At 41.1% G+C, this 23,050-nt stretch overlaps 2 protein-coding genes across 5 annotated transcripts in view; one reads left to right on the plus strand and one right to left on the minus strand.

Moving 5' to 3' along the window:
• Positions 1–19,672, minus strand: part of LOC148031003 (phosphatidylinositol 4-phosphate 5-kinase 9-like) — a 33,413-nt gene extending 13,741 nt beyond the window's left edge. For 2 of the 4 annotated variants that reach the window (XM_087684546.1, XM_087684545.1), the window contains exon 1: positions 1,614–2,400. The gene's annotated coding sequence lies outside the window, so the exon portion shown is untranslated. Of the gene's footprint in view, positions 1–1,613; positions 2,401–15,194; positions 15,310–19,440 lie in introns of those variants that run through there. The other 2 variants (XM_087684547.1, XM_087684544.1) reach the window with 2 other exon arrangements.
• LOC148031004 (uncharacterized) lies at positions 1,505–4,040 on the plus strand. The gene is made up of 5 exons (XM_087685528.1): positions 1,505–1,565; positions 1,720–1,788; positions 2,020–2,099; positions 2,437–2,855; positions 2,963–4,040. Exons 1-5 carry the CDS (start codon positions 1,505–1,507, stop codon positions 4,038–4,040), a joined length of 1,707 nt encoding a protein of 568 aa, XP_087541654.1.
• Positions 19,673–23,050: the final 3,378 nt, after the last annotated feature.

Genomic DNA, 23,050 nt, shown 5'->3' on the forward strand with positions numbered 1-23,050 from the left:
AGCCCACATACATCTATGAATTACTTATGCAAATTAACAATCACCAATAATCACCTTATGAGTCTCTTAATATGAGAACTCTACAAGGGCAAACTAGTAGTATAAGCAATAAACTCTCACTTATTGAATGATAGCAGCAAGGTTCACATGATACATTTCTTCCTTTAGGCATTTCTTTCTCTATCGAGGCTTGAGCAATTGTTTCTTGATATCAAATCTTTCAAAATTAAATTCTCTCTCTCTCTCTCTCTCTCTCTCTCTCTCTCTCTCTCTCTCTCTCTCAATCAATTCATTACAATTTACAATTGATATAATAAATAAATGTACATTGTAATAGCCTCATTAAAAATTAAAACCATAGATCATGGATGATGGAAGGCTAGGGATGGCCATGGCCTGCTAGTCTCTAGGGACTCCCTTGGGAAATATTCAGCTATGGACAGTGGGCAATGGACATGAGGCACATCATGCTCTCTCTCTCCATGGACGTCGAACGATTGAAATTTGAATTTTGGACCATGGGCTGCAGCCTGCTACTAAGGGAGTGCCCCTCACATCCACATCCATGATCCAACCCACCATCCTCACCTACCATAAACCTCTCCGACTTAGAAATTAGAATGCGAGTGGGTCCTCCCGACTCCCCAGTCCCAAATGCATGGATCGTGCATTATCGACCAGTCACGACTCACCACATGTTCACCATTGCAGTTGTACCTGCAGCCTGTAGGAATATCATGCCCATCAACCTTTGTATCATGGATTGCCAGCCGCGCCCAGGACAGAAGAGGCGCCGCCCCAGTGGATGTGTCCTGACTCCTGAGGGTCTCGACTCTCCTTCACGACAGCTTGCAGGTACTTGAGGGCCGAGCCTCGAGGTGCTTCACAAAATCAAAACCTGTCCAATTTCAATCCTTCCTCCTCCACGGGCCACCACCCTGAGCCTCACGAATCCACGATTGTCCAGACTCCAAAGGGTTGGCGGCTGGCCTATCTCGAGTCTCCAGCCTCTCTCCAGATTCTCCCCGGACCCCGACTCTCAGACAAGTCTCGACTCTCAATGCCTGGTGCTCCCCCAACCTCATTACCTTAAGGCTCAGCCAGCAAGCTCCGCCTCCTTGGCGTCGCAGCCTGCAGGCTTGCAGCGGCCAGGCTCCAGCCCGTGATCCATCTGATGATCCAAATCCTTGTGGGCTGTCCCTCATCATCAGGCCCGCTCTCTCACTATCATGGACGGTGGGAATCGGGATGATTCCCCCAGGCCCCTACCTCAGGCTCCAGGCTCCCCCTTGGGCCTTCTCCCCCTCCACAAACCTTGCCAAGCTGCCGTAACAGTGCCACAGTTCCACTACCTCCCCTTCTTCCCCATCCTCAGATGATGAATCACCATCGTAGCTCGCTTCCCCTTTTCCCCCATCCTCGTCTCTATTGGCACCAGTAGGTTGTGCCACTGTAGCAACCCACAAGACAAGGGTTGGAACTTGGCAGTAGACAGTAGGCGGCAATGGGCATGCGGTACCTTATAATGCATTATGCATCCAGATTCCACAGTTCACTTGCATTGGGTAATAGAAGTGAAATCAGGAGTTAGGAGGAGTCAGGAGTCAGCGTACCTTATATCCAAGGGGCTCTCGTCTCAACTCTCGAGTCTCGAGTCTCAGACTTCAGTGTTCAGTGTTCACTGGTGACTGCTCCAAACATCAAAGTCTCAATCTGCAGGTCATCAGGATTCAGGACTCAGGACTCAGGAGTGCCGGTGCGGCGTGATACGTGTAGCTCAATGGGAAGGTTAGAACTTAGAAGTTTGGATTCTGGAACCCTAAGAATCAGAAATTAGAATGATAGTGCACAGTACATACAACGGCCTTGTAAGGTTTGGGAACTGGGTAGTGGGCACTGGGCACTAGGCAATGGTTCAAGGGCCTGGCCCCCGAGCCCGGGCAATGGGCAATGGGTAGTGGGCACTGGGCACTGGGCACCCCAAATTAACTGGTAACTTGTATCAAATTCAACTTGCAGTTTTTAACTCTACCCGTCAAAATGACGCCCATGTGAAATATATACACTTCAGTGGTGACGGCCATATCAGAATAATGAAAGTAAAATACGTGCTATGGGCCTAAAAACGTGCATGACGCCCTTCAAAAAGCAGGCATGAATGGAAATGTGGAAACTAATTCCTATGCAAAGCCAATTCCAGTGCACATTGCATCAATAGATGATGCAAATAAGGCAAGGATCATCACTACCATGAAACTAATGTATTATGTTGCCAAGAAGGACAACTCAATAGCCTCATTTGAAGATCTTTGTGACTTGGCTATGTCTCTAAATGTTCCAAATATGCCAAGGACTACAGAGTACTCTTCTTATACAAGTTGATATGCAGGCATTGAGTTCCTTTTGGCAATGTCAAGTCAGTTGTTGGAAATGCAGATTGTATCTATGCTAGAATCTCCATACTTCTCAGTGATGTTGGATGAGAGTACAGATAGAGGACTTGAGATGCATTTGATAGTATATGGTACTTATCTTGCATGCAAAGTTGTGGGATGTAAGCAGTCAAGTTTTTTGGGTATTATGACACTAACAGATGGAAAAGGAAAGACCATCTATGATGCTTTGATGCGGTTTCTTGATGCAAGAGGTCTAGCCAAGCAAAGAATGATTAGCTTGGCAACTGATGGGGCATCATGTATGGTTGGACATGAGACAAGGGTTGTTGGGCTTCTTAGAAAAGACTTGTCAAATTTAATAGCAGTGCACTGTATTGCACATCGACAAGCTTTGGCTGCTGGAGATGCTTGCAAAATATTTCCAAAGCTTCTATTCATAGAGAAGCTAGCAAACAAAGTGTACTCATGGATCAATAACTCATCTAAAAGAAACAATGAATTGATGTCACTTTTAGAGATTATGCAAAATTAGATGCACATCGACCATTACAAATTCATGCAATCAGATGGCTTTCACGTGGACAAGTGATGGAAAGACTTGTTGTCTTAATGCTTGCCATCTTGACAACTTGGAAAAATGAAAAGTTGATGGATTGGTACAATAAAGCAAGGCATTTTGTTGTGCAGTTTTGCATTGATATGATGGCCGATATCTTAAAAGAATTGAATTTCTTGAGTCTAAAATTTCAAGAAGAAATGGTGGACCTAACATCCATTGGAAGTGCTATTGATGTGGTTATATCAAAGCTCAAGCATTGCTTTTTTAGACCCATGTATTTTGCAGTAGATACCACATACTTATCTAAGTTCTTGGAGTGTTCTAAAAAAGGATTTTTGGAAATGGTTGATAAGGATGGCTATATACATAGACATGACTTGATATATAGGCCGCTTCCTAAAGGTAAAGACAAAGAAGATGCATCTAATGGGAAGAAAAATGATGTTGCAAAGCAAGACACTCCAATGATAAGACCACACATTGATGGCACTTTGAAATCTTGCATGCAGCTAGCAATGGACTATGTGCAATGTTTGATAGATAGTCTAAATGCTCGTTTTCCTAATCTTCCACTCTTTAACGCTGTAAAGCTTTTTAGCCCATGCTTTTATGCTCAAGATGATGAAATTAGAGAGAAGAATGCTAAGCGATGGCTTGATAAGTTGGTACAACATCTTCAACCATGTGAGGAAGGAGATGGGTCATTACATCCCTTGGTTGATAGAAAAGCTTGTGAACGAGAGTTGTTTATGTTTACCGAGACTCTTCGCTTGAATTGTGAAGGATTTACAATGAAAGAAGCATGGAGAGCATTTTCATTAATGAAAGAATGGCAAGAAAGCTTTCCTAATATAATGAAGCTATGGCAAGCTACTATTGTTATTCCAGCAAGAACTGTGACATGTGAAAGAGGTTTCTCACGACAAAATATGATTAAGGATGCAAGAAGAACATCAATGTCGATCAAAACTTTGGATGCTCTCATGCGTGTTGCACTTACAGGACCAAAGCTAGATGATGTGGAACGGGATCGAGTTTTTGAGATTTGGCAAGATGCTAAAGCACGCAGGATATATGATGTTTGAGCAATGCAAGTTGTATGATGTTGGGTACCTTCATTCTATTCTTTAGTGAGTCTTTTGTCTTTTGTGTTTTCTAGTGGCATGTCAAAGTGATTGATTACCTTGGATATTTTGAGATTCTAAGCCTTAAGTACTATTTGTAGTTACCTATAATAGTTTTAGAGCTTGACTTTTTAAGTTATTGAAATGTGGGGAATCCGGATCTATAGGTACCTTTGACTACACAATTGCACTGATTTATCCTTAAATTTTTGAAAAAGTGAATTCTGAAGGGGTTTTTTTTTCTTCCACGTCACAATGGGTAAAATGAAGGGCAACGATGATTTAAGAACATCCCCTAAAATACTCACGAAGGGCATCCATGAACGTCAAAAAGCAGGTCTGTGCTCGTTGAATAATAAATATAGTAAAGGCTTGTCCTTGTCTTTTTCATGCTTCTTGGAAAAGCTCTTCGACAACCAAAAGAGGAAAGAGAAAAAGAAAAAAGAAAAACGGTTCAAAAAATAAATCTTGTGGAGGAGAATTCTGTTATCATCTTCTTTGCTGGAAAATTAAAGTATTGCGACTAATTACTGATAATACCATTTTCTTTTCCAAAGTGAAGCATTATAGAATTAAAGTAAAAAATAATGCAAAAATCTGTGGGGGGAAAAAAATACACACAAATGATCTCACCATAGAACGCATTTACTGCTGCCGTCAATGCATCCTTTTCGGATTATCGTGTCCCTGATGCGTTTTAAGGAGAGCTGCACTTTTCCAGCACAAAAATATGCAAGGCAAAATCGTCTCAAATTTTTATTAATTAAATCATAAGTTCATCCAAGAATAAATCCCTTGTTGTCACACAATACATTCCTTTTGTGACAAAGCCGTAATCATCCAAGCCAGTCAAATCGCCGGTTAATTAAAAACCCTTATCTTATAACATTTCTTTGTCATATTCCCGCATTTGTAATAGGAATAAAGCCTAGCGAAATCGATCATTAGGGCTATCGGAAGCAAGTGCATGAATCCATGGATTGATCAATCAGTTTCCATCCAGAAAAGAATTAAGTTTTCATAAGCCGTGGATGGTAAACTCTGGTAGCCATTGCGAGGCAAGCCTGTTTTTTAATTACTTTTATGGCATAAAATAATGGTGTAAGGCAGGCTTATGGGAATAATTCACCACGTCAATCAACACTGTTTTAGGTGACTATTAATAAAACTATGAGTTCTGAGGCCCAAGGTCAAAAGGCCATTAAATATTGAAATCAGAGTTAAATTTTGCAGGCCTATTCCTGTTTTAACTGCTTGTCGTAGTCTTCTTTAATTCCTTCTCTGCCTGCAACCCCCATAAGAGCCAAAGTACCAACTGCATTTCCTTTCCTCTGTGCAACAAAATCAGTGCTGCATTCTTTCTCTCCAAAAGAGAATTCTTGATCACTACCTTTAGTCTATTTTCCCAAGAAGAATTCCTCCCAAAATTATAGAAAGCCGCTCTTTTAAAAAAAGAAAAGAAAATGCTTTGATTTATTTATATGTAAGTGGAATAAACTTTAAGAAAACAGCAACATTTCATGTCAAGTCATCAGGTCTTGCAATTTGCAACAACAGCAAAATGGAAAAGAGGTTTAGGATTCAGGGTTGTGTCACAATTGATTGTGATTATTTTACGACTATTTAAATTTGGGGAAGTGAGTGAAAATGCGATTACTGTAGGGCTATTTAAAATTGGGAAGTGAGAGAAAAAGAGGCAAGGAGGGCAAAAAAACGTAACTTCAAGGGGACGTTTAGAAGAAGCAAACGTTCTTAATTGGGGCAAATGTACGTTATGCTTCAATTAAAGAGAACACAGAGAGAGAGAGAAGGGGGGCGGGGGGGATGAAAATTGGCAGGAGGAATTTTACCTGCAGTCTTCTCGAGAGACCTAGAGAGAGAGACTAAGTAGCAGTAGCAGCAGGCCCTCAGCCCTGCCGTTCGATCTCATCCCTGAGAAAACATCTGATTGTAAGTACTGTGAACTGGTAAATGAAAAATTCTCCAGAAGCTGAGACAGATCCTCTTAAAAACATACATCGCATTAGTTGCTATCTACAGTTATTTTAACTATTTTTTTGTGTTTTTCTTTGGGTTGCTTGCTTCACTTATCCTATCCCATGAATTGGATGGCGGACAAAAACCTATGCCGTTTTTGCAGAGATTTCCACCGGAGCCCGAGATCACGATCGTCGATTACACACGAAATCTACACATAAGAAAGACTCTTTTCATTTTGCTCTTTAATCCAGATTTACTTAACTAATTGAGCGAGATGCAAAAAAGAGAATTTATTTATTTATTTATTTATTCGACCATACCCTCGGCCGGCAATCAAACAACAGCAAAATGACACACAATTTGGGACCAATTTTCTGACCCGAATTATGGCGTCCTTATGTTTTTTTTTCCCCCCCAAACCCTTTTGGGTAACTCTGCTGCTAGCAAGCAATTCGATTGCTATAGGGCCCTCTAGTACCAAACTTTGCCTCGGCAGGGGCGATGAAAGCAGAGGCCAGAGAGCTTCTACCTTCTGCTCACACTCGAGATTTTCGCAAATATCGTTTTTCTTTAAACCTGTAAAATCTCTTCCAATTAACTAATTTTCATTTTTTAGTGACACGAAAAGACACATAACAAGACGTACCCAGTGGTAATTACCTAAGAAGCTGTGGAGTCGATTGTTCACGCTTTGTCAACAGTTAATAGCTAGCTCTAGTTTGTGCGTGCAGGAGTGCAATCCCCATTTACACGAGAGAGAGAGAGAGAGAGAGAGAGAGAGAGAGAGAGGTTCCAACTTCTAAATGAATAGATACATTTATTCATATTCATTTATATAATTCATTTGCATGCAGGATCTCATGCTTTCATGCTGTAACTATTAGCTTTTCCATTCAACCCAACGACAAACAGTATCTCCTTTACCCAGCTTCAAAAGGGGATGCCCTTTCCAGAAGGGAGGTGATAAACATGCTGCCTGCACTTTAATGGCGATGGTGATTATCTCGACATGTTATTATGCTGATGTAGTTTAATGCACGCCATTGTGGTCTTTAAAGCAATGGATGTGATGCATTATGTGTAGTCTCTAAATCTTGCATTGTAATTGTAATGGGAGATTTTGCATGAAGTCTAGCAGCAAGGATTGGCATTCACGTAAGTTGTTAGATAGCATTAGGTGTTGATGCTTTTGTATATACAGACGACTAGATTCAAACGATAGCTAGTATCTGCATAAAGGGCTGTATGGAAGACTAGGGGTCATCCCTTGACTCTTCCTCTTTGTCTCTCTCTCTCTATAGCATGTAACTACATATATAACCAATTTCACTAGGCTAAATGTCTGCTGGCAGCTTCCTCTTCACTCGTCATCTCCAATTTCTCACTAACTGCCACCTAACGATGCCATTCATCTATCCACAAGCACACATCCGTCCACACATGTATGGTGTAAGGGGGCGAGGGGGGAGAGAGAGGGAGTCTAACTGAAACATTGCAGCAGATAGCCCAACCAAGTCTTCTCTGTCCAGGAAAGTAATAAAATAATAAATTCCAGATTGAGCTGCTAGCATCCTCCTATCTCCCCTCTTTACATCACCACACAAGAGGCCAATGGTCTCCTTTTTCCATCTCTTTTTGTTAGGTTCCCCTCAAAAGACTGCAATCCTATCATAGGGCTCTCCCTAGTAGGCCTTCCTAGGCCTCCTCCTCCTCCTCCTCCTTCTCCTCTACATTGGTACAACAACCAGGCAACAAAGACACACTAATAAAAAATCCTCACCATATCTTCTCTCCCCTTTTCCTAGGAAGGACAGAAACATCACACTACCTAGTCCCCCTCCTCTCGAGAAGCCAAAAAAACGTTGCCTTCTGCAGCCTGCTCTTTTTCACTTCTTCACTCCATCTCTCTCTCTCTCTCTCTCTCTCTCTCTCTCTCTCTCTCTCTCTCTCTCTCTCTCTCTCTCTCTCATATAGTCATAGTAGTCTCTCCTCTCTCATGTACCTCTGTTTTCCCACCCTCTCTCGTATTGTGCGACTTCCATATCTGCCCGCAATCCACATGTAAGCTCCTCAAAGATCTTCTTCCATGTGGCCCGGATGCGGGTGCCCTCTCTCTTATCATGGGGTTTATCATTACTGATGCGCATTCCAATCCTTGTGTTTTTCTTCGAACCGTCGTTTATATTTCTCTATCTCATATAATTGGAAGAATCATTGGCCTTTGGCTTTGGCCTTTGCTAATTATTACAGGTCTAATCCGATACCTCTAAACAACTATGTTGAACTGTCATTCGTCCTCTCTCTCTCTCTCTCTGTGTCTTCTCTTATGTCTCTCTCTGTTTCTCTTCTACTATACTCTCCTTTCAATGGGATTCCTGTATTATTAGCTCCGCAAGACATACATTACAGGTTGTAACTCGGCTGACCACAGAGTACTTTTGAGAAAAACCCCTCCCTCATTAAACATCCCTATCACACGTTCGCAGAGCCAATCCAAAGCAGATCCAGGTACGGTCTTGTTGTTGCTTTTTAATTCCCTCCCCTACCTGAGATTTTAAATTCGCCTCTGATATTCAGGCATCCCCTACCTGAGAAACGAAGCAATGGGTAAGATGTGGAATAGTAGTGTCCTTAACCATGCCTGCTAGTAAAGTGCACCCATGAACCTGTCCCAATATTAGGATCGATCAATGAGTCTGCAGCAGGAGTAGGAATACATTGTTTATGACGATATGGTGATCTCCATGTAGACAGGAACACAATACGCCATGGATTTATGCATTCTACAGAGGTTTCTGAGAACACAGAGCCTTGTGACACTAGCCTCAAATATGTGAATGCATCTGTAAATTGTTTCTATGAAGACAGGACCACTATGCACCATGCATATGATGCATTCTAAACAGACTCCTGATGCATATATGCTTTTGAGGGGAACCTAACAAAAAGAGATGGAAAAAGGAGACCATTGGCCTCTTGTGTGGTGATGTAAAGAGGGGAGATAGGAGGATGCTAGCAGCTCAATCTGGAATTTATTATTTTATTACTTTCCTGGACGGAGATGACTTGGTTGGGCTATCTGCTGCAATGTTTCAGTTAGACTCCCTCTCTCTCCCCCCTCGCCCCCTTACACCATACATGTGTGGACGGATGTGTGCTTGTGGATAGATGGATGGCATCGTTAGGTGGCAATTAGTGAGAAATTGGAGATGACGAGAGAAGAGGAAGCTGCCAGCAGACATTTAGCCTAGTGAAATTGGTTATAAATGTAGTTACATACTATAGACAGAGAGAGACAAAGAGGAAGAGTCAAGGGATGACCCCTAGTCTTCCATACAGCCCTTTATGCAGATACTAGCTATCGTTTGAATCTAGTCGTCTGTATGCACAAAAGCATCAACACCTAATGCTATCTAACAACTTACGTGAATGCCAATCCTTGCTGCTAGACTTCATGCAAAATCTCCCATTACAATTACAATGCAAGATTTAGAGACTACACATAATGCATCACATCCATTGCTTTAAAGACCACAATGGCGTGCATTAAACTACATCAGCATAATAACATATCGAGATAATCACCATCGCCATTAAAGTGCAGGCAGCATGTTTATCACCTCCCTTCTGAAAAGGGCATCCCCTTTTGAAGCTGGGTAAAGGAGATACTGTTTGTCGTTGGGTTGAATGGAAAAGCTAATAGTTACAGCATGAAAGCATGAGATCCTACATGCAAATGAATTATATAAATGAATATGAATAAATGTATCTATTCATTTAGAAGTTGGAACCTCTCTCTCTCTCTCTCTCTCTCTCTCTCTCTCTCTCTCTCTCTCTCTCTCTCTCTCTCTCTCTCTCTCTCTCTCTCGTGTAAATGGGGACTGCACTCCTGCACGCACAAACCAGAGCTAGCTTTTAACAGTTGACAAAGCGTGAACAATCGACTCCACAGCTTCTTAGGTAATTACCACTGGGTACGTCTTGTTATGTGTCTTTTCGTGTCACTAAAAAATGAAAATTAGTTAATTGGAAGAGATTTTATAGGTTTAAAGAAAAACGATATTTGCGAAAATCTCGAGTGTGAGCAGAAGGTAGAAGCTCTCTGGCCTCTGCTTTCATCGCCCCTGCCGAGGCAAAGTTTGGTACTAGAGGGCCCTATAGCAATCGAATTGCTTGCTAGCAGCAGAGTTACCCAAAAGGGTTTAGGGGGGAAAAAAAAACATAAGGACGGCATAATTCGGGCCAGAAATTGGTCCCAAATTGTGTGTCATTTTGCCGCTGTTTGATTGCCGGCCGAGGGTATGGTCGAATAAATAAATAAATAAATAAATCCTCTTTTTTGCATCTCGCTCAATTAGTTAAGTAAATCCGGATTAAAGAGCAAAATGAAAAGAGTCTTTCTTATGTGTAGATTTCGTGTGTAATCGACGATCGTGATCTCGAGCTCCGGTAGAAATCTCTGCAAAAACGACATAGGTTTTTGTCTGCTGTCCGATTCATGGGATAGGATAAGTGAAGCAAGCAACCCAAAGAAAAACACAAAAAAATAATTAAAATAACTGTAGATAGCAACTAATGCGATGTATGTTTTTAAGAGGATCTGTCTCAGCTTCTGGAGAATTTTTCATTTACCAGTTCACAGTACTTACAATCAGATGTTTTCTCAGGGATGAGATCGAACGGCAGGGATGAGGGCCTATTACTACTGCTACTTAGTCTCTCTCTCTAGGTCTCTCGAGAAGACTGCAGGTAAATTTCCTCCTGCCAATTTTCATCCCTCCCGCCCCCCTCTCTCTCTCTCTCTCTCTCTCTCTCTCTCTCTCTCTCTCTCTCTCTCTCTCTCTCTCTGTGTTCTCTTTAATTGAAGCATAACGTACATCTGCCCCAATTAAGAACGTTTGCTTCTTCTAAACGTCCCCTTGAAGTTACGTTTTTTTGCCCTCCTTGCCTCTTTTTCTCTCACTTCCCAATTTTAAATAGCCCTACAGTAATCGCATTTTCACTCACTTCCCCAAATTTAAATAGTCGTAAAATAATCGCAATCAATTGTGACACAACCCTGAATCCTAAACCTCTTTTCCATTTTGCTGTTGTTGCAAATTGCAAGACCTGATGACTTGACATGAAATGTTGCTGTTTTCTTAAAGTTTATTCCACTTACATATAAATAAATCAAAGCATTTTCTTTTCTTTTTTTAAAACTATAATTTTGGGAGGAATTCTTCTTGGGAAAATAGACTAAAGGCAGTGATCAAGAATTCTCTTTTGGAGAGAAAGAATGCAGCACTGATTTTGTTGCACAGAGGAAAGGAAATGCAGTCGGTACTTTGGCTCTTATGGGAGTTGCAGGTAGAGAAGGAATTGAAGAAAACTACGACAAGCAGTTAAAACAAGAATAGGCCTGCCAAATTTAACTCTGATTTCAATATTTAATGGCCTTTTGACCTTGGGCCTCAGAACTCATAGTTTTATTAATAGTCACCTAAAACAGTGTTGATTGACGTGGTGAATTATTCCCATAAGCCTGTCTTACACCATTATTTTATGCCATAAAAGTAATTAAAAAACAGGCTTGCCTCGCAATGGCTACCAAAGTTTACCATCCACGGCTTATGAATGCTTAATTCTTTTCTGGATGGAAACTGATTGATCGATCCATGGATTCATGCACTTGCTTCCGATAGCCCTAATGATCGATTTCGCTAGGCTTTATTCCTATTACAAATGCGGGAATATGACAAAGAAATGTTATAAGGTAAGGGTTTTTAATTAATCGGCGATTTGACTGGCTTGGATGATTACGGCTTTGTCACAAAAGGAATGTATTGTGTGACAACAAGGGATTTATTCTTGGATGAACTTATGATTTAATTAATAAAAATTTGAGACGATTTTGCCTTGCATATTTTTGTGCTGGAAAAGTGCAGCTCTCCTTAAAACGCATCAGGGACACGATAATCCGAAAAGGATGCATTGACGGCAGCAGTAAATGCGTTCTATGGTGAGATCATTTGTGTGTATTTTTTTCCCCCCACAGATTTTTGCATTATTTTTTACTTTAATTCTATAATGCTTCACTTTGGAAAAGAAAATGGTATTATCAGTAATTAGTCGCAATACTTTAATTTTCCAACGAAGAAGATGATAACAGAATTCTCCTCCACAAGATTTATTTTTTGGATCGTTTTTCTTTTTTATTTTTCTCTTTCCTCTTTTGGTTGCCGAACAGCTTTTTCAAGAAGCATGAAAAAGACAAGAACAAGCCTTTACTATATTTATTATTCAACGAGCTGCTGCTGCTGCACAGACCTGCTTTTTGACGTTCATGGATGCCCTTCGTGAGTATTTTAGGGGACGTTCTTAAATCATCGTTGCCCTTCATTTTACCCATTGTGACGTGGAAGAAAAAAAAACCCCTTCAGAATTCACTTTTTCAAAAATTTAAGGATAAATCAGTGCAATTGTGTAGTCAAAGGTACCTATAGATCCGGATTCCCCACATTTCAATAACTTAAAAAGTCAAGCTCTAAAACTATTATAGGTAACTACAAACAGTACTTAAGGCTTAGAATCTCAAAATATCCAAGGTAAGCAATCACTTTGACATGCCACTAGAAAACACAAAAGACAAAAGACTCACTAAAGAATGAAGGTACCCAACATCATACAACTTGCATTGCTCAAACATCATATATCCTGCGTGCTTTAGCATCTTGCCAAATCTCAAAAACTCGATCCCATTCCACATCATCTAGCTTTGGTCCTGTCAGTGCAACACGCATGAGAGCATCCAAAGTTTTGATCGACATTGATGTTCTTCTTGCATCCTTAATCCTATTTTGTCGTGAGAAACCTCTTTCACATGTCACAGTTCTTGCTGGAATAACAATAGTAGCTTGCCATAGCTTCATCATATTAGGAAAGCTTTCTTGTCATTCTTTCATTAATGAAAATGCTCTCCATGCTTCTTTCATTGTAAATCCTTCACAATTCAAGCGAAGAGTCTCGGTAAACATAAACAACTCTCGTTCACAAGCTTTTCTATCAACCAAGGGATGTAATGACTCATCTCCTTCCTCACATGGTTGAAGATGTTGTACCAACTTATCAAGCCATCGCTTAGCATTCTTCTCTCTAATTTCATCATCTTGAGCATAAAAGCATGGGCTAAAAAGCTTTACAGCATTAAAGAGTGGAAGATTAGGAAAACGAGCATTTAGACTATCTATCAAACATTGCACATAGTCCATTGCTAGTTGCATGCAAGATTTCAAAGTGCCATCAATGTGTGGTCTTATCATTGGAGTGTCTTGCTTTGCAACATCATTTTTCTTCCCATTAGATGCATCTTCTTTGTCTTTACCTTTAGGAAGCGGCCTATATATCAAGTCATGTCTATGTATATAGCCATCCTTATCAACCATTTCCAAAAATCCTTTTTTAGAACACTCCAAGAACTTAGATAAGTATGTGGTATCTATTGCAAAATACATGGGTCTAAAAAAGCAATGCTTGAGCTTTGATATAACCACATCAATAGCACTTCCAATGGATGTTAGGTCCACCTTTTCTTCTTGAAATTTTAGACTCAAGAAATTCAATTCTTTTAAGATATCGGCCATCATATGAATGCAAAACTCCACAACAAAATGCCTTGCTTTATTGTACCAATCCATCAACTTTTAATTTTTCCAAGTTGTCAAGATGACAGGCATTAAGACAACAAGTCTTTCCATCACTTGTCCACGTGAAAGCCATCTGATTGCATGAATTTGTAATGGTCGATGTGCATCTAATTTTGCATAATCTCTAAAAGTGACATCAATTCATTGTTTCTTTTAGATGAGTTATTGATCCATGAGTACACTTTGTTTGCTAGCTTCTCTATGAATAGAAGCTCTGGAAATATTTTGCAAGCATCTCCAGCAGCCAAAGCTTGTCGATGTGCAATACAATGCACTGCTATTAAATTTGGCAAGTCTTTTCTAAGAAGCCCAACAACTCTTGTCTCATGTCCAACCATACATAATGCCCCATCAGTTGCCAAGCTAATCATTCTTTGCTTGGCTAGACCTCTTGCATCAAGAAACCGCATCAAAGCATCATAGATGGTCTTTCCTTTTCCATCTGTTAGTGTCATAATACCCATAAAACTTGACTGCTTACATCCCACAACTTTGCATGCAAGATAAGTACCATATACTATTAAATGCATCTCAAGTCCTCTATCTGTACTCTCATCCAACATCACTGAAAAGTATGGAGATTCTAGCATAGATACAATCTGCATTTCCAACAACCGACTTGACATTGCCAAAAGGAACTCAATGCCTGCATATCAACTTGTATAAGAAGAGTACTCTGTAGTCCTTGGCATATTTGGAACATTTAGAGACATAGCCAAGTCACAAAGATCTTCAAATGAGGCTATTGAGTTGTCCTTCTTGGCAACATAATACATTAGTTTCATGGTAGTGACGATCCTTGCCTTATTTGCATCATCTATTGATGCAATGTGCACTAGAATTGGCTTTGCTTTCTTTTCCATTGCACAAGTGTACTTGGCCATTGCCATCTTATGGCCACTAGACAAAGCATGTACCTTGATTGCATCATGTTGCATAGTAATACATCCATCTCCTATACCCCATGGACCGGATACTTTGTACATTTCGCACCATTCACATTTCATAACTCCTTTTTTGCCTTCCCGCAAAACATATTTGAGCCAAGGAAACTTTTCTTTCCATTGGGCTCTCAATTTTCTTATTGAACCTTGTTTTTGCTCTCCTTCGGCATTTGAAGCATTACTTGCATTTCCCAAAGAAGGTTCCCCTTCTAAGCCATGCATATTACTTGCATTTTGTGTGGAAGACGACCCTTCCAAGCCATGCATATCTAAATCCACTTACAAATCATCATTAAGATCAAAATCAAGAGGACAAGTAGTAGCTTGCTCAGGAGCCGGAGAGGGAGCTACCCAACCAAACATTGCTTTCAGAGTCTTTTGCCTCTTCATTGTTTTGGGTACCATTGAGAATCTATACTAAAACACATACATTATAAAGCATTAATTTTCACGAACTATTATTATAATGCTTAAAAAAATAAAGCGATAAAGATTAGATGTCATACCTTGATCTCAAAAGTAAGAATATCGTATTGTCAAAGCCCTTTGAAATTATGGATTACCTCTTCTCCACAAAGTCACTATCCGCAAAAGCCTACCCTCAATATCCAATGGAAACTCCTATAAGATGAAGACCATATCAAATTTAGATACACTTGTGTTTACAACCTATAATCAATCATTTAGAGCCCACATACATCTATGAATTACTTATGCAAATTAACAATCACCAATAATCACCTTATGAGTCTCTTAATATGAGAACTCTACAAGGGCAAACTAGTAGTATAAGCAATAAACTCTCACTTATTGAATGATAGCAGCAAGGTTCACATGATACATTTCTTCCTTTAGGCATTTCTTTCTCTATCGAGGCTTGAGCAATTGTTTCTTGATATCAAATCTTTCAAAAATAAATTCTCTCTTCTTTTTTTTCGTAAAAGGTAATTGTATTAATTACGAAAAAAATACAATATTACTTGATTACAAGATACATGATGACAAGCCAGGCCATCATGTGAAGAGGTGCTAAGTACTACGAGTTACAATTTCATGGCAAGGATGCGGAGGAAATTGCCATATGCCAAGGACGGAAGTCCTCCGTAGAGAGCAAATCAGAACGATGGAGAAGAGCTAACTGCCAATACAAGAGGCCATTAAGCCTCACAATATGCCCCTGAACATTATGGGCGGAGTCAAACAGAAAAGCATTCCGAATGGTCCAGTTATGCCAACAGCCCCAGTATCGAAGAAAGTGGTACATGAGCTTCATATGTGGCTGTGCGGGAGTAGGGTATTTGGGCTGGCCCAAAACCCAATCAAAGGGGCGCAGTGTGATACCAACCACCCCTCGCCAAACGGCCGACAAAAACAACCAGACTTTCTTAGCGACGGGGCAAGAAATAAATCGGTGGCGGGCAGATTCCATAGTAGTGGTGCAAAAGAAACAGGTGTCATTGGAGATTCGTCGCTTGGAAAGAGCCGAAGCAAGCGGAAGACCCCCAATCATCACTCTCCAAAGAAAGACTTTGTATTTAAAGGGTGTCTTGTTGGCCCAGCCCTCCATCACAGTTGCCCTCCACCATGACCGGGATTTACGCAATCCCCATAAAGCATTCGCTTTAGTAACTAGCCATTGATTGTCTTTAACCAGAAGATGATACACTTGATTAGCAGAAGCTTTGCTCAAATGCAGCCGGCCTTGTAGGTCCCAATCCTGCCAGGGATGATCCAAAGCAAGAGCAGGAAAGGGTTGTCTGCTCTGGAGCACCGTCGAAAGCTGTTTCCATATAGGCCTATATCCACAAGGGATCCGAAAGAGCCTCCTAGCAGTACGAAACGATATAAGCACATTGCGACTGGCAAGGGTGGCATCCGCGACTGAAGACAAGCCCAAACGTGCCATCCGGTTGAATTGTGGTCTAAGCTCATGTTTACCTTCCCACGAAAGTAAACGCGAGACTGCCAGTACTTCCAATTGAAAAGAGTTAGTAGCCAAGCGATCCTCCGTTGGGTGCCACTGAGCCTTTTGAAGGACGTGTTTCCAGGAACACACCAAATGAGTAAGCAGCGATGACAAAGAACTGGAAAACCGCGAATCCGCATTAAGAACATGCCACCAAGAACCTTGGAGTTGGGTAGTGCCATGCCGAAGCCCATGGCCCTCGAGGAAATAACGGGTGATAGCGACCCATGGATGATGATCATCCGAGCACATGGCGCGGAAAAGGGACCAACGAAGTGCCTGCATGTGAGTTTGGGCATTTAAAATCGCTCCGCCACCCATGCGTTTGGGGGTGCACACATGCGACCACGAGATCCAGGAAATACCTGCATGCACTGAGTCCTTCCATAGCATGAAGCGAATAGACTGAGTGAGAGCATTCAGAGTCATGGGAGTCCAGGGCAACAATGGCAAGAAATATGTGAGCATTGGCAACATAATTATCTGGGCTACTTTGAGGCGAACATGAAAAGGCCAGGCCTGAGACTTCCAATACATAAACTTGGCCACCATTTTCTGAGAAATCCACTGCAGAAGCTGTTTTGGAGGAACATCAACACCCAAAGGGTATCCAAGATGCCTTACAATGGAACCTCGAGGAACAACCAGACCCTGCCAGTCCAAGGACTGCAAATCCGACTCCGTGCAGCTTAGAATAGCTGATTTGAGCACATTGATTCGAAGGCCTGACGCCTGACCAAAGAGACCCCAAACATCCAATGCTTTTCGAAGGTTATCCTTATCCGCCCGCAAAATCATAAAAGTATCATCCGCCAGTGATTGGCCAATGAAGTGTTGTCCTGTAGGAAGCGACAGTCCGGCCAACTGGGAAGAGGCGGCCATATGTGTTAACATGGAAAGAGCTGGATGTGTCGCAAGGGCAAAGAATAAAGGGCTCAAAGGGCACCCCTGCCTGACAGAACGGGCAAGGGCAAATGGTTCAGTAACACCTCCGTTCAGCATGACTCGCGAAGACGCCGCAGCACTAATGGTGTAGATCAGACGAGACATCCGAGCACCAAAGCCCATAGCAGACATAAGGTCAGCAACGAAAGACCAGTCCAGATAGTCAAAAGCCTTTTCCAGGTTCAGTTGAATCAATACCACCTCCTGATTAGAATGGCGGACATAATCAATGGCCAATTGGGCATTCAAAACATTATGTAGAATATTTCGGCCCTTAATGAAACCATACTGGAGAGGGTGCACAAGGGCAAGGAGATGCTTATGGAGCCAATTCGCCATTATTTTGGAAAAGATTTTGTACATTGAACCCATCAAAGAAATGGGGCGCCACTGAGTCAACTTAGATGGCGAAGGAACTTTTGGAAGCAGTTCTCTCTCTCTCTCTCTCTCTCTCTCTCTCTCTCTCTCTCTCTCTCTCTCTCTCTCTCTCTCTCTCTCTCTCAATCAATTCATTACAATTTACAATTGATATAATAAATAAATGTACATTGTAATAGCCTCATTAAAAATTAAAACCATAGATCATGGATGATGGAAGGCTAGGGATGGCCATGGCTTGCTAGTCTCTAGGGACTCCCTTGGGAAATATTCAGCTGTGGACAGTGGGCAATGGACATGAGGCACATCATGCTCTCTCTCTCCATGGACGTCGAACGATTGAAATTTGAATTTTGGACCATGGGACGCAGGCTGCTACTAAGGGAGTGCCCCTCACATCCACATCCATGATCCAACCCACCATCCTCACCTACCATAAACCTCTCCGACTTAGAAATTAGAATGCGAGTGGGTCCTCCCGACTCCCCAGTCCCAAATGCATGGATCGTGCATTATCGACCAGTCACGACTCACCACATGTTCACCATTGCAGTTGTACCTGCAACCTGTAGGAATATCATACCCATCAACCTTTGTATCATGGATTGCCAGCCGCGCCTAGGACAGAAGAGGCGCCGCCCCAGTGGATGTGTCCTGACTCCTGTGGGTCTCGACTCTCCTTCACGACAGCTTGCAGGTACTTGAGGGCCGAGCCTCGAGGTGCTTCACAAAATCAAAACCTGTCCAATTTCAATCCTTCCTCCTCCACGGGCCACCACCCTGAGCCTCACGAATCCACGATTGTCCAGACTCCAAAGGGTTGGCGGCTGGCCTCTCTCAAGTCTCCAGCCTCTCTCCAGATTCTCCCCGGACCCCGACTCTCAGACGAGTCTCGACTCTCAATGCCTGGTGCTCCCCCAACCTCATTACCTTAAGGCTCAGCCAGCAAGCTCCGCCTCCTTGGCATCGCAGCCTGCAGGCTTGCAGCGGCCAGGTTCCAGCCTGTGATCCATCCGATGATCCGAATCCTTGTGGGCTGTCCCTCATCATCAGGCCCGCTCTCTCATTATCATGGACAGTGGGAATCGGGATGATTCCCCCAGGCCCCTACCTCAGGCTCCAGGCTCCCCCTTGGGCCTTCTCCCCCTCCACAAACCTTGCCAAGCTGCCGTAACAGTGCCACAGTGCCACAGTTCCACTACCTCCCCTTCTTCCCCATCCTCGGATGATGAATCACCATCGTAGCTCGCTTCCCCTTTTCCCCCATCCTCGTCTCTATTGGCAACAGTAGGTTGTGCCACTGTAGCAACCCACAAGACAAGGGTTGGAACTTGGCAGTAGACAGTAGGCGGCAATGGGCATGCGGTACCTTATAATGCATTATGCATCCAGATTCCACAGTTCACTTGCATTGTGTAATAGAAGTGAAATCAGGAGTTAGGAGGAGTCAGGAGTCAGCGTACCTTATATCCAAGGGGCTCTCGTCTCAACTCTCGAGTCTCGAGTCTCAGACTTCAGTGTTCAGTGTTCACTGGTGACTGCTCCAAACATCAAAGTCTCAATCTGCAGGTCATCAGGATTCAGGACTCAGGACTCAGGAGTACCGGTGCGGCGTGTTACGTGTACCTCAATGGGAAAGTTAGAACTTAGAAGTTTGGATTCTGGAACCCTAATAATCAGAAATTAGAATGATAGTGCACAGTGCATACTACGGCCTTGTAAGGTTTGGGAACTGGGTAGTGGGCACTCGGCAATGGTTCTGGGCCCTGGCCCCCGAGCCCGGGCAATGGGCAATGGGTAGTGGGCACTGGGCACCCCAAATTAACTGGTAACTTGTATCAAATTCAACTTGCAGTTTTTAACTCTACCCGTCAAAATGACGCCCATGTGAAATATATACACTTCAGTGGTGACGGCCATATCAGAATAATGAAAGTAAAATACGTGCTATGGGCCTAAAAACGTGCATGACGCCCTTCAAAAAGCAGGCAGGCATCTCTAATAAATGGTTCTAAAAAATCCATGAATACAAATTATATGCATGCACCCTATACAAGAAAGCTCTGGGTGGTTGTGTATATTATTGCATGCTCTTGTGTGCAAGATTGATGGTGTTGGGCTAGACACATGTCTGCATTTATTTGTATTTTGCTATTTTATATTGTCCTCTATAGACTTTTTTTAAAAGTACATTATCGATAAATATTGTATTGGAATGGTATTCACATCAAGATAGGATGAACAGGGTTATGCCAAAAATGCCTCTCAACACTTTGAGAAATGCTTGTCAACAATTCTACAAATAGGCACAACAAACAAGATGAAACTTGGAGGGGCTACAAGACTTGATAGGGAATGTGTCAATTAAGGCAAATGGTAGGTTGTACCTCAACCTCAATGAAATTCCTTGAATCAAATCATTGCCATGTTCAACTAATGTTGAAAATCCCAAAATGTAAGCTATCAATCACGGCCTACAATCTTTCATGTTTAGCAACACCTTCTTAAAGGATGATAAATTTGTTGAACGTTTGCAATGTTATTGGAAGAGATAGTAGCTAACTTTGACCCCATCACCAAAGTTGAAGAGGTGTCCTCAAGAGACTTGATCATGTCTTTGCATGCAACTCAAATACAGCAATCCATTCGCACAATTTGCAACATGGTTAAAATAAAGCATCTCAACATGAACTTAATGGATGACTTATTGAACTATAAGTCACATGGTCTAGTTTGATGGGCATTGCAACAAGCAAATCAAAAGAGCATTCACCTATAGAACCTCTTTTAGTGGTCAAAGTATAACCATTGCATGCATAAATGAAGAAATATATGAACATAAACATTTAAACCAATCATTATTATAATTTCATAATGGAGTCCCAATTATTAGTGTGTAGACTTCCAACATCTAAGCGTAAACAAATGTTCCAACAATTATGGCTTACATTAATATTTATTTTCTTTAGCAAAGGAGTTTGGTTTCATTATGTTTGATTCCATTAGTGATTTCAAAATGTCTTAAGTACATCTTTAGCCTTATAATTTTGTCATCTACTAGTGTGAGATCCTTCACTACTTTAAAGGCATTCTAAATTCTTAGTGTGTTTTTTGAAAATGGCGAGCATTATGTGGAGCCATCACCATATTCATAATCATTGTACATATATAAACCATGCAAAAGTAATATGATATAGTTGAATGTGAAGATAATTTGTTAGCAAAGTAGCTTTACACAAAATCATCTAAGCATCTGACGTTGATTTACTTGTTCTTGGTGTTAAGTGCATGGAATGTGTGAAGGGATGTGCAAAATAGTTAAATAAGAAGATTGCAAAGAAGTAAGAAACATTTTTCGAAGGGTTAGATTAAGCTTGTTAAAAGTTCACAACTAGTGGTCTTGTAAAAGTCTCCACAATGAAATACTAAATCATTGGGATAGCACTGATCCACTACTTGACTTCTTATAAGTTGGTGAAGTGAAGTACCCCTTTCTTTCTAAATGTAAGCCAAGACAAGGTGCAAGAAGAGTAGTAGCAAATATTTTGAGTTTCAATTAATTTATTCTCAATAGATTTTTTGGCAGTAACCAACATAACTGCCAAAAGTAAACATGGAAGTTCAATTCAAATGAGCCTTCTCTTTTTTTTACACTAATGTCAAATCAAGACATTTATTTGTTAAGCAATTTATTCAATCGCAACTCCATTGAAAAACTTCCCAAAGTTTGCTTATTAGACTACAAATGAGCTCATTTGACAAATTAAGTGGGGTTGATTCTATAGAATTGGAAGGTAATCTAGGTTTATATTCTTTCTAATGCCTAACTTAAGCATCGATCAAAAATGACATTTCTATTATTTGGTTACATCCTTGCAAAGGGAGGATGGCTTTTGCCAAGTCATTTCTCCTCCCCAACAAGTGATTTATATTCCTTTCTACTTTAAGAAAGCAACATGAATGAGCAAGCACTATGATTTAGGTAGTGGTTCTTCTAAGAACAAGAACTTCACATGGTTATAAGAGATGGAAAACCTTGAGGAAACTTAAGTAGCATTCTCTTTGGCAAGTTTGGAATTACCTATCAACTAGGATACCAAAATGTTTGTAAATATGTTATTTGATTACCCAAGCTTTGAGAACTCGAATAAAGATCTAGTTTTTCCCATTGCATGGGAAGAGCATGAAGGAGGCTTCATTGTGGGAGTATCCAAACTTATGCAAATGCAATTTATGGTAGAATTAAAAAATAGGATTATATTATCAATGTTGGAGATACCAAAACTTGCACTCAAAGAATCCCGTACATTTAGCAAGTGGTACTAACCTGATTTAGGAATCCCTAAAAATGCCAAATGCTAAAAATATCAAATTTATAAGAGCTTAGAAGTGTGAAGCAAGCTCCCACAGGCATCATCAAGGGTACCGATTTTTTTTTATTACAAAGTCATATACTTTTCTAGCAATTTATTATATTATACTAGGCCTTACGCTCACTCCCATGCAAATTATAATATCCCCTAAGGTCAAAACTAGAAGCTCATAATGGATGTGGAGATTCATGCAACTCTATTCACGTTTACATGAACAGTGTCAATAATGTTCAAAGTGGAAATGTAAAATGAAGGATTAGTTGTGACAAAAATAGGGTAAAGGGTATCCATACACTTAAAAAAAAGCCCCGACATGTATAATGAGTTTAAGTGGATAGAGAACTCATTCTTGTGTGTGTGCATACTTTGTGTTTACCACTTCTCTATCTTCTTATCTATGAGCTTCTTGTTTCCATAGCTTGAGAGTAAAGGAGAGAGCATGAGAGTGTGAGATAGAGTAAGAGAGTGAGCTTAAGACTAAGGGGCTAGTTGGAGAGAAGCTCTTCTCCATTTCTTCTTCTCCTTCTTCTTCTCTATCTTCTTTTCTTGTCTTGAAGCATGGAAACTTATGGTTGGAAGAAGGTGAGGTAGTGGCTTAAAAGTCATCAATTGGATTGTGAGACCATCAACAAACCACTCTTACTATTTGGACAACAATGTGGCAGAGAGGTAAGTAGGTGTTAACCATCAGACGAATAAG

This window comes from Lygodium microphyllum, chromosome 9 (assembly GCF_053477565.2).
Source record: "Lygodium microphyllum isolate KBCC chromosome 9, Lygodium_microphyllum_v1.1.10, whole genome shotgun sequence".
Lineage (NCBI taxonomy): Eukaryota > Viridiplantae > Streptophyta > Polypodiopsida > Schizaeales > Lygodiaceae > Lygodium > Lygodium microphyllum.

What these genes read in the sequence shown, in the direction of transcription:
- LOC148031004 (XM_087685528.1), top strand. Translation starts at nt 1,505, where the DNA reads ATGGGCATGCGGTACCTTATAATGCATTATGCATCCAGATTCCACAGT. An exon ending in CCACAGTTCACTTGCATTGG is followed by an intron (nt 1,566 to 1,719) that starts GTAATAGAAGTG and finishes CTCAATCTGCAG; the next exon opens with GTCATCAGGATTCAGGACTC. An exon ending in ACGTGTAGCTCAATGGGAAG is followed by an intron (nt 1,789 to 2,019) that starts GTTAGAACTTAG and finishes TTCAACTTGCAG; the next exon opens with TTTTTAACTCTACCCGTCAA.